The sequence below is a fragment of the Gopherus evgoodei genome, chromosome 5, assembly GCF_007399415.2.
Source record: "Gopherus evgoodei ecotype Sinaloan lineage chromosome 5, rGopEvg1_v1.p, whole genome shotgun sequence".
Taxonomy (NCBI): domain Eukaryota; kingdom Metazoa; phylum Chordata; order Testudines; family Testudinidae; genus Gopherus; species Gopherus evgoodei.
This window is the reverse complement of record NC_044326.1, coordinates 82802535-82814879: the sequence shown is the minus strand read 5'-3', so window position 1 is coordinate 82814879 and position 12345 is coordinate 82802535. Positions and strand designations below refer to the sequence as shown.

The 12345-nt window shown below is 40.0% G+C and overlaps 1 protein-coding gene across 3 annotated transcripts in view; it reads right to left on the bottom strand.

Annotated features, from left to right (window-relative positions):
• The window catches only part of DCHS2 (dachsous cadherin-related 2), a 236969-nt gene that overhangs the window by 13715 nt on the left and 210909 nt on the right, over positions 1–12345 (bottom strand). For 2 of the 3 annotated variants that reach the window (XM_030563596.1, XM_030563597.1), the window contains exons 16-19: positions 10725–10876; positions 7231–7361; positions 5353–5639; positions 3770–3908 (exon numbers count right to left, since the gene is read on the bottom strand). In XM_030563596.1, the coding sequence (XP_030419456.1) occupies positions 3770–3908; positions 5353–5639; positions 7231–7361; positions 10725–10876 (709 nt within the window). Of the gene's footprint in view, positions 1–3769; positions 3909–5352; positions 5640–7230; positions 7362–9852; positions 9923–10724; positions 10877–12345 lie in introns of those variants that run through there. The other variant, XM_030563598.1, reaches the window with a different exon arrangement.

Genomic DNA, 12345 nt, shown 5'->3' with positions numbered 1-12345 from the left:
TTTCTGCTTTCTAATCTTCTGTTTCTAAGTGTAAGGACAAAGAGATCAGATAGTAAGTTATATGGTTTCTTTTCTTTGGTATTTGCATGAATATAAGTGCTGGAGTGCTCTGATTTGTATTCTTTTTGAATAAGGCTGTTTATTCATATTTCTTCTAAGCAATCGACCCTGTATTTTGTCACCTTAATACAGAGAGACCATTTGTATGCATTTTTCTTTCTTTTTTATATAAAGCTTTCTTTTTAAAACCTGTTAAAGTTTTCTTTACTGGGAAATTTCAGGGAAATTGAGTCTGTACTCACCAGGGAATTGGTGGGAGGAAGAAATCAGGGAGAGATCTGTGTGTGTTGGATTTGCTAGTCTGATTTTGCATTCCCTCTGGGTGAAGAGGAAAGTGCTTTTGTTTCCAGGACTGGGAACGGGGAGAGGGAGTCACTCTGTTTGGATTCACAGAGCTTGTGTCTGTGTATCTCTCCAGGAGCACCTGGAGGGGGGGAAGGGAAAAAGGATTATTTCCCTTTGTTGTGAGACTCAAGGGATTTGGGTCTTGAGGTCCCCAGGGAAGGTTTTTCAGGGGGACCAGAGTGCCCCAAAACACTCTAATTTTTTGGGTGGTGGCAGCAAGTACCAGGTCCAAGCTGGTAACTAAGCTTGGAGGTTTTCATGCTAACCCCCATATTTTGGACGCTAAGGTCCAAATCTGGGACTAAAGGTATGATAGGCAGGAACCGCGCTACCCTGGTGGCGGGATCCCCTGCCATTGTTAGGGCCCTGGACTGGGATCTGGTGGATTAGGGTGGGCCTGGATCCCCCTACTTCCCTGTTGCCAACCCCAGCACTCAAGTGGTGACATACTTCCTGTAGGCTGGAAGGCCTGTGACTTGTTTGCGGCTTCCCCCACCCAAAGGCTGCAAGCCCCACGACTGTGAGTGCTGTATGCCCTAGCAAGGAGGCTAGATTACAGACTGCTTAATTGCAAGTAGTAGATCCATAAAGCCCATCAGACCTAGGAAGAACTTTATTCTTTGAGTGGGACATTGCTGAATTTTCAATAGATACTGGTTTAGTTTGAGAAATGTGCCCTTTAGTAGAAAGGCTCTCCCACCACAGAGTCCAGTACACAACCTGTAAAGGGAGGGCAGAGAACTGACTCTGGGAGATTTAGAGCCCCAGGGCTGAGAAGAGGTTAATTGTAAAAACAATATACCTTAATAGGCCCTCACACACAGCAGCCTTCAGTAGCCAGTCACCCAAATAGGGGTAAACAAAACTACCCTGATTCCTTAGATGAGCTGCTACCACAGAGAGGCACTTTATAAAAACTCTAGGCATTGTGGAGAAGCTCAATGGAAGCATCTGATACTGGAAATAGTGTCCTGCTGTCAAGAAAAGAAGGTACTTGCAATGAGTGTGATGAATCAATATATGAAAATGTGTCCTTTGGATCAAGAGTCATAAACCAATCCAGGACAGATAGCAAAGGGGATTATGAAGGCCAAAGTCAGCATATAGAAATGAGACTTCAGAACATATTTGTTCAAGTCCTTTACATCTAGTTTTGGACAAAACCCGCCGTTATTCTTCTGCACCATAAAGTAACAGGAATAAAGGCCCTGAGCCCTCAGGTATTTGGACACTGTCCTATCAGAAGCAATTTTTCTACTTTTGCAAGCAGAATAGCCTTGTGAATGGGGTCCCTGTAGTGGAAAGGGTAAGGGAATTGGGGGCCGGAATGTTTGAATTATATGGCATAGTCCCTTTATACAATCTTCAGGACCCACAGATCTGATGTAAAGTATCAGAGGGGTAGCCGTGTTAGTCTGGATCTGTAAAAGCAGCAAAGAGTCCTGTGGCACCTTATAGACTAACAGATGTATTGGAGCATGCGCTTTTCATATTCACCCATGAAAGCTCACACTCCAATATGTCTGTTAGTCTATAAGGTGCCACAGGACTCTTTGCTGCTTTTACAGATCTGATGTAATCTACCTCCATGCATTGATAAAGTGGGCTAGGCAGCTCCAAAAAAAGGGGTAGATTGGATTTGAATAACTAGCTCCTGACTCTTGATAGTATTGTCAAAACTGAATCCTGCTGTTTCGCAACAAAGATACTGACAAGGAAGGAGGTTGTTTAGATTTGGACATGGATTAGAAAGGCCTCTTTCGTTGCTGACTCTGGAAAACTGCAGGATTCTGGTATTGTGGGCATCTTTTACTTGATGAGATGTCTGACAATGAAGACTGGGGATAGGACTCCCTCTGGTACTAGAAAGGAATAGAAGACCTCCTCCTAGCAGAGGGAATCAAACCCAGAAAGAGTGCTGTCAATCTCATGTCCTTTAGTTTTTCCAGTAATTTGTCTATTCACTCAAAAGACCCCACCCTTTCTAAAGGGAGATCCTCCAGCTTAAGAATAGTGTCTAGTGATAGAGAAGAGGAATGAAGCAAAGCTACTTCCTGATGGTCACAGCAGACACCAATGCTTTGCCAACAGAGGCCGGAGCGTCACAGGAGCCCTGGGGAAGTAAAACTCTTAATACCCAGTTTCTACTGCATCTTCAAAGCAGCCATACTCTGGAACTGGGAAGAGATTTCTGACTAACTAACTACTAAAACAAGCTAACACTAAATATCTTTAGAAGAAAGAGGCCTCTGACCCTGAGGAAACAGGAGACTTTAACACATCCCTCCAGTCGGAAGGAACTGAGGCAGTGTCGGTGCTCTAGCCTTATATAGCTTTACCCTCAGATCATTGGTGACACTGAGGATAGGGGCAGGGGCAGACGAGAGCACTCTAGCTGATACTTCTAGAAGAAGGTTCTATGGCAATGCACTCCAGTACCGAGTGGGAATATGCAGAGCCACTTGAAGGGCAGCAAGTAAAGTAAGTGATTTGAATGCACTCAAATTGAATAAGTGGCCCCATGCTGTTTTTGCAGTATACAGTCAGCTCTAATGGCTATCTCCAAAATCCATTTACAACATATAGTGGCAACAATTTTTCTGTATAAACAAATACACACAACAGACATTAGCAGATTTAGATTCTAGTTGCTGAAGAGAATGATATTCTTCAGAGAGGCCTTTCTCATATTAAAAATCTTAGTTATAAATTCCATTTATAATTACTACATAACACAAGTCATGCATAAGACTAGCTGTTCCAGTCTTCAGAAACATTAGACTTGAGCACAAACACTGCACACAAGCCTCACTGTAAATATAAGTAGTACAACTGGCACTTAGAAGATACTGATTAAGCATGAACACCAAATCAGCTGAAACTTAATGCAAGAGTTATGGTAGCTTTCATTTTAAATCACAGTAGAGGAATAGAGTCTACAGGATGCTGTGACTAGTAGCTTTACATCTAGCCTGAGGATAAGCAAAGGACTTCGATCTTTAGTGCTATTAGTTCATTAGCTTTCAGCAGCACTACTTCCATCACTTTTGCTTCACATATATTCTGGCTGAGGTTCACAGTAGCTATGTGGATAAATTGAGTGTTATACTCTCAGGTGCCATCAGTTTCTCAGCTCTCATAAGCAGTCAGTTAATCACCTTATTTCCCCTCTGCCATGGCAGAGGTACACTAAAGAAGCACTGTGACTCCTTCAGCTGCCCTTTACTTATGGATAAATAGGGCTGCAGGCACCAAAGGCATCCAGAACTCTGTGATCACCAAAAGCAACATTTAGATATGGAATATGAATTTTCAGTCTATACTATATGCCCTTACTTCATAATAAATTGTGTAATAAACTCACCATTTTTGTGATCAATTGAAAATCCCTCATATAACGACAAAATTTTGTAGGAAATAATTCCATTATGCTCTGAATCTCTGTCTACAGCAGAGACGGTCAGGACAGAAGTACCTACAGGAGCGAGCTCAGGCACGGTCACCTGAAGTGTAACCAAAATGAAATGTTTGATAAGAGTAACATAAAAGGTCTTGGATATAGCAAGTTACATTTTAGTTGATTTGATTACAGAAAATACAGTTCCGAGCTTTTTGAAAGGTGTCACCTGCCAATTTCCTTAAGCTTAAAAAACTTAATAGGGCTGAGATACTAAAACAATGCTGGCAACGAGTCCAAGATTCAGAGTGAACTATATATTTTTAATAAAACTATCCATTTGAGATTTCATTCTGACCATTATTTCTTCCAAAGTAGTTCAGTGAGTTAGAGAGTATAAAAAGTTTCTCACTGCAACAAAACACTAATGAAAACAAGGCTTCTCACAATATTGCAATTTAGTTTTCCCCCTGAGCTTCCATGGATATCTTGTTTTTAGTACATGGAATAGAGTTCTGAGGCCTATTTTGAATTATTCAGTTGACTATATATTGTCCTGGTCCCTTAAAAGATTGTTATATGGTCTAAAAATCCAAGTGTCACAGCACTTAATGATCAATAGATCATTGTTATAATTTAGTTTTTGCGAACAGCTTACTTTCTTCACAGAATCTTGGAAAATAAGTATGCATTTTCCTCTTTTATGTATTTCCATTATTTGAAGCCCAGATGCACTATTTTTAAGATCAAAACCTTTTCAACCAAACTTTTAATGTTTATATGATAAAGCAGCTATCTCTCTCATAACTTCAGATGTTAGACATCTAGTTAAAATCACATTAATACATGGATTAAATGCAGGTAAATCCATATACAGAATAAACATGAAAACCTGAGAATACAAGGGGTAAAAATTTCAGTGCAATTAACAGGTAATGAGATATACTTTGAGTGCAAGGGAGCCGTGTAATCTTACTGTCCAAGCAACACATCAAAAATGACAATCTTTGGGTCAGAAACTCAGTTGGTTTATAATAGTGTAGTTGATTGAACAATGCTTATTACCTTCAGTTAAAAATCTTGCATAGTGCTTAGTGCTTGCCTAAACCATTTTGCAAACAAAGAAGTAAAAGGGGCATAGGGAGGGCTTAAATGACTGGGATAGAGAGATTTTTCTCTCTAGATCCCTGTTCAAATCCAGCACAAGACAATATTAACCAATGGTTATTACTAGTTGCTGGCTGCTTGGTGACCTATATGAACAGAGTGTGGCGATCTCAATAAAATTTATTATGGATAGATATTTACACCATAAAAAAATTAGCACTAACTGGCACTCTTCTGGGCAGTCTCAACAATGAGTCTAGAGAATGAATAAGCTTGGAAACATAACTAGCCCCTCTAGGTCAGACTGAGGTGTACTGGAAGTGCTGCCCCTGCTGATGATGTAGTGGTTGATGGATAAACAGAGATCCTCCCTCTCCTATGTGGTCATATACATCTTTCAAGTGCATGTATACATATGGTTTCTTTATTTGCCACCTTCTTACCTGATATGAATACTGAGTGAATACTGGCGGGTTGTCATTGATATCCAAAACATGAATGGTGAGCTCTGCTTCTGTTTGATGCATAGAATCTGACACACTAATCCACAACTGATACTGAGCAGTTTCTTCAAAATCTAATGGTTTCACCAGTGTGATCACTCCAGTGTGTTGATTAATAGCAAATTTCATTCCCGGGTTACCATCTTGTGTAAAGCGGTAGAGAAGAGCTGGACTTAAATCCACATCATTTGCAGAAACCTGAGTCACTATGAAACCAGGTGGGGCATCTGAAACAGTGATGTTCAAAATAAATCTAGTTAGTTGAAGTATATATGGTAGAGCTTGCATATTTTGTAAATTTTAGATTTTACATGCATAATATTTTTACAGTATTTTTGGCATATCTTGGCTGTATATCTTAGAATAAGAGCAAGATCTGGGCATGCTATATAAAGCATATATCAGGAGATACAGTAACCCTGCTTCGTCCCTCAGAAACCTGACCTTTAACTTGTATTTTATTTTAGATCTTCAGCCCTATTGTATCCCACAAAGACTACTCCTTCAGGGCAACAGGAAAGTCTATAATCTTCTACATAGAATTTGCCATGAATTGCTGACTTACTGACTTATTGAGAGGAAAGCCTGAGGTCAGGTCTACATTCAAAATTTAAGCTGATCCAGGTATGTCACTCAGAGGTGTGAAAAATCCATATCTCTGAGTGACATAGTTAAGATGACCTAACCCTGGGAGTAGACAGTACTAGATGGATGGAAGAATTCTTCTGTTGAACTAGTTACCACCTCTCAAGGAGGTGCATTAACGACACTGATGGGAGAACCCCTCCTTTTGCTATAGTGAGTGTCTACACTTAAGCGCTATAATGGCTCAGCTGCACCACTGTAGCATTTCAAGTGTAGATAAGCCCTGATGCAACTTTTGTTAGAATATTTGGGTAAGGCGTAAGTATCCTTTTGTCTTTGTGGAATCAGGGCATGCAATTCCCAGGCTCTCCTGGATGAAGTAATGGTCAGTGGACATGAGACCTTCAGCAAGAGTTGGTACAAGACACAAGATCCTGAGGGCTCAAGGGGCCCTTCCATGAGTTTGGGAGATGAGGACTAGATAGTTTAAGGCCAACATTTTCAAATTTGGTGCTAAACTCAGACATCTAAATAGAAGTGGTCTGACTTTCACCCACATGAAAAAATATAACCATGATACACTCTGTCAACAGGAGCTATGGATGCACAGCATTTTTGAAAATCAGGCTACTTATTTATTTAGGTGCTTAAATCTGGATTTAAGTGCACAATAAGACACATACAAGTTAGAAAAGTTTGGCCTAAGTGGTCCAAGGTCACACAATAAGTCAGATGCTAAGCTGGCATTAGAACTCAAGAGGTTCAGGTTCCAAATCTCCATACTTGTCTACTAGGCCATGCTGCTGAATCTTTCTAAAGAAAGGTCTGATATTATGGAAAGAAAATGTTTCCTTCAAAATAATAAAACTCCAAAGATTTTTTTCACAGTGTTGGCTTTAACAGTATTTTTTTCTATTAAAAATAAAGATAAATTTAAGACATCTGTGGAATTTGAGCCTGGAGTCTACAGAGAGTATACCACAGCTGTATTTTTTTTTTAATACTGCCTGTATTTTGGCTCCAAACTGTTCCTAAATATAATGTCCAAAGATTAAGAATCATGCCTTTGAAAACAAAAGCAGATCATATTTGCTTCAATATTTCTGTTAATATTGTCATGATTTTTTGAGATTTCTTCCACTATAACATTTAGTTACAAAACAAAATAAAAGACAGTATCTTGGTCTGACATTCACTTGACTCAATAACACTTTTCTGCACCATCACACTTACTTTCAGAGACTTCCACTTTGCCTAGTGGTTGGATAGTTGGGGTATTGTCATTAACATCGACTACCTGTATCGTTACTATGCTTGTAGCAGAAAGGCTGGGGGTTCCTCTATCGGCAGCTTGCACAATTAACCTAGTATTGAAAGGAAGTCACAGTTGTCACATGCAGCCAGAAATCATAGAATTATTCAACAGTGATTTCAAACGTACAAAATAAAAATGAAAAATGATGAGATTAGCTAATATGTCTTACCTTTCTTCTTGCCATTGCCAAAATCACATTTTAATTTCCAATACACAAATGAGTGACTGGAATTTTATTTTTTGACAGGTTGAAAGAACAAAGTCCAAGGGCTCCTAGGTGACAAAGACATACTGAACCCAATGAAACAATGCAACAACTGCTGTAGGACTGACTAGACGGTCATACTAAAAACTCAAGGTGAAATTCTGGCCCCATTTAAGACAATGAAAAAATTCCTATTGACTTCAACAAGGCCAAGATTTCACTATCAGCATATAAAACAAGCATCTACCTTTAGGTCTTCATTAAACACCTGGACAGGGAACTGCTGTGGATTATTCTAACATTACTTTCATTTTCATAGACAATGTAACGAAGAAAGCAGTGATCCACCCAAAGAAAAAATCATTAAAAGAAATTTGCTCTTCATATTGTTTCTTAGAATTAACTTCTATACAATCAAGAGCAAATTGCTTATTATAAGCAAAGATGGTTTAAAAAAATATCCCCAGAAAGGTAATTTATGGTTGAATCTAATTCAGCTTCATGGATTATTCTATAACTACTTAAAAAAAAAATCTGGTCAGAAAGTCAGTCAGGCTACACAATGGTATATACACTGCAGGGCTTAGCAATGTAAAATGTTTTATATAGTATAAATATTTAAATGGCAAGCAGCACTTTCTCTGTCTGCCTTGTTGAGTCTGAAGAGTTAAACTCTTCCTTCATCTTACAAGCACTTTCTGATGAAAATGACAAATAAATAATGAATTTCTTAATATTCACATGACAATACTGAACATCAAAGCTGTAATTCAAGCTGTGGATTCTACTGCCATCGTGAACCACACATGCTGTACTCTGAATTTTCTTGCTGTTTATGACACCAACAGAACACAAAACTTGAATTACAGACTTGTATTCAGTTGGTAACCATCTATATAATTCCAGACAGAAAGCCTATCTAGTCTAGAATGAATATAACGTACACATGGAAATATTTTACTAAAAATAATAATTTTCTAAAGTTTCAGTGGAAAAAAATCTCATAAAATCACCTCAGCTCAGACATTAAAATTAAGGTTCTGTCAACACTTTTATTATAACCCTCTATTTTAAGGGCTTAGAAATTTTGGGGGATGAAAATGTCTAAGTTAGCTGAAACAAGCAACTGTTTTCAAATTTTGAGGAAAAAATCTAATAGGGCCATTTTGAAATTAGACAAATCTGATTTAAATACTAAATAAAAGCAAATTCACATTTAAGGACACAAGTATGTATTATGTTAACATGAATGCTACGTTAACTGAGAATTTCCTTTAGAAGGTTTACTTCAAATACTCTTTTAAAGTATTATTTCAGCAAATGAAATACAATATATTGTAGATACACTAAAAAAATGACGGATGCTGTTGGCTCAGGAGAAAATGAAAAATTAATTAAATGAAATATTCTGGGCATTATGTTCACATAAAATAATTCCTATAGGAGACTATTGCCATAACTATACTGATATTTTTAAGAAGTCATATTCTGGTGACATATTTGATGTAGTTTTCTAAATTCTGACAGGATAATTAAAAATCTGAGGCCCAGTAGGTAAAGAGAATTTGTATATGCATTAGTTGGTGCTACAGCCATATGTCAAAAAAAATCACAATTCCAACAGTACAATATACAGTAATTTAATTTCTTAGAGAGCTGTAGTATATAAAACTGATTTGCTATGCTAAACAATTGACATATCTTTACTTGCATGCTTTGTTTATCTTGGAATTCTAATGATGACATGATTTGTAATGTAAGAGTCAACTTCACTTGATTTTGAATCTGGGAGTTGCAGGAGAAACACAACAAAACTAAGTATAAAAAAAGCTTATAGCTGAAAATTCTAGTACTTTCCACATGGATAGAACCTGGGTAACAATAGTTAAAGCAGAGTTAAGAACAAATTCAACCTTAACTGTAGCGCTGAACACATTGCTATTTCTGGGATTAGCAGTGTTCTCTTTATGTTTATACTGATGTAACTGGGTTTATGCAGGGAAACTGGCTGTACAATTCTTGCTAATTAAGTGGAAATCAAGGAGATGTTCTACTGCTGTAGGAGATCACTCCTATTGTCCATGTGAAAGCAAACTTCCTATTAAAGGAAGTGGGAATTTGTCTGACAAGACTTCACAATGGATTTTAATATACTTTCATGCATGGGTTGAACTGGAAAAAAAGTTCATGGTAATCTCCCACTTGATGGACTGAAATAAGACACTGTTCTCAGTAGTTGGTGTAGTTGTTCAAAGCAGAATCATGTCATGTATGATTTCTGAGCGTGGCTCACCCTGACTAGGTTCCAAATATACTCATGACCTCTGCATGGCTCCTTGGGCTTGGATTCCCCTCAGTGTAGCACAAATGCCTAGGTGGGCTCCTTGGACTTGGCTGCTTCTTGACTGGGGAGAAAAAGTAAATGGTGGTATTCTTTCCTGCATCCACCCATTCATGACACCAAAATGAGCAGTCTTTCAGAGCAGACTGTATAGACTTTCTTAATATGATCCTGTCTTTTTTTTCTTACATACTTTGATGAGCAGTTGGGTTCATTCTGGTGAACCATGTGGTTCACATTTTCAAGGTTTTCTTTCCAACCATATCAGTTAGAAACTTACTCTATTATTTTCAGAATGAAATCTGGGATTCCAGAGAAGAAAGAGGCAGCCAGGGGGACTGCTGGAATGTGGTATCATCACATCCCATTGAAATTCTACAATATTATATCACTCACCATTGAAAACGTATCTGCCATTCTGTAAAATAAACTACCAACAGTGGCTCTTAAAAACCTCTTCCTCTTTTGTGTAAAAAATGGCTTCTTTAAAAAAAAATGTCCACAGTGATGAATAACAGAAAGGAGTAATTCTGAATTAGCTATCTTGACATTCAATTCCTGCCCCTGCACACATGGCCATATGTCACCATGAACAGGGTATCTTGAAAGATCTACTGTGCTTTTGTGTTAGTGTGTGCTGTAGTTGATTTAACAAGGTTATGTTTTCACTCCAAAAAGAGAAGAGTACCAGAGACTCCATGGCAACATTCACCATTGCTACTGCTTTTGAGTTTACATGGTGGGTGTTCCAATACTACAGTGGTGGACAGCAGTATAAAACCCTAAGACAGACAGCATGAGCAATATCAACTTGTGGCAAACACAATTAGCAACAATATATATTTTATGCAGACACTATACACAACCTGTAGGATGAAATGTCTTCGTGATTCAGGATTGCATTAGTTGCTAAAATCCCCTGTTTCGAATCAATCAGGAATGTTTTGTTTTCATTACCAGATAAAATTGAATACTCAATTTCTCCATTTAGCCCACTGTCAAGGTCAGTTGCAAAAATCTGTTTGGAAGAAAATCCATGCTTAATCTCAGATGAAAAACCGCAATTTCAAAAAGTAAAGTGTTACATCACATATATGTATTTCTGCCAGTTAGCTGCATTTTGGCCACACAGATTAAAAAGGACTGTAGTGAGGCGGTGGGATACCCCACAGCCCGACTGAGGGACAAACCTCCCCTAACACCAGCGTGGGCAGAGTCACTGGGTCCTGTGCCCATCCCTCAGAGGTCATGGTACAGACCTGGAAGTATAAAAGCTCATCAGTAGAGCTCAGTTGGGAATCAACCGCCAGAGAGGCCAGACGTCTGTGACCGAGCTCCCTTTGGGGAGACAGCAGAAGGCTGCGGCTGGCCTGAGGTTGCACCGGGCCGGCCGAGCCTACCCCTCGCTCGTTACCCCGGGGAGGACTGGCTGAGCCTACCCCTCACTCGTTACCCCGAGGAGGACTGGCCGAGCCTACCCCTTGCTCGTTACCCTGAGGAGGACTACCCCGCTCCAGCTACCCTGAGGAGGAGCCGAGCCTGTCGCTTGCCCGCTACCCCGAGGAGGAGCCGAGCCTGCCACTTGCCCGCTACCCCGAGGAGGAGCCGAGCCTGTCTCTTGCCTGCTACCCTGAGGAGGAGTCCAGTCTGCCCCTTGCCAGCTACCTCGAGGAGGAGCCGAGCCTGCCTCCTGTCAGCAACCCTGAGGAACAGCTGAGCCTACTATCCGCTACTTACCCAGAGGAATCGATGGTGTTTGAGACCGCTGGCGATGCTACAACAACTCAGGTACCCTACGAAGGGGAGTGTGGAAGTAGCCCGGGGGCAGCCGACCCAAGTCTGGCTGCAGCACTGCCAGAGCCAATGTCAGTGTGTTGCAGCCAGGATCCCCACTGACAGCAGCGAGTTTCTGCCACTGCTAGGGCCCCGGGCTGGGACGCAGTGGAGTGGGAGGGCCTGTGTCCCCCCTGCCATCCACTCCTTGGGTGGCAGACTCCCCCTTTTCCCTGGCCTGGAGAGGCTAGGGCCTCCTGATGTTAGAAATATTGACTCATAGACTCATAGACTCTAGGACTGGAAGGGACCTCGAAAGGTCATCGAGTCCAGTCCCCTGCCCTCATGGCAGGACTAAATACTTTCTCGACCATCCCTAATAGACATTTATCTAACCTACTCTTAAATATCTCCAGAGATGGAGATTCCACAACTTCCCTAGGCAATCTATTCCAGTGTTTAACTACCCTGACAGTTAGGAACTTTTTCCTAATGTCCAATCTAAATCTCCCTTGCTGCGGTTTAAGCCCATTGTTTCTTGTTCTATCATTGGAGGCTAAGGTGAACAAGTTTTCTCCCTCCTCCTGATGACACCCTTTTAGATACCTAAAAACTGCTATCATGTCCCCTCTCAGTCTTCTCTTTTCCAAACTAAACAAACCCAATTCCTTCAGTTCTCAAGACCTTTAATCATTCTTGTTGCTCTTCTCTGGA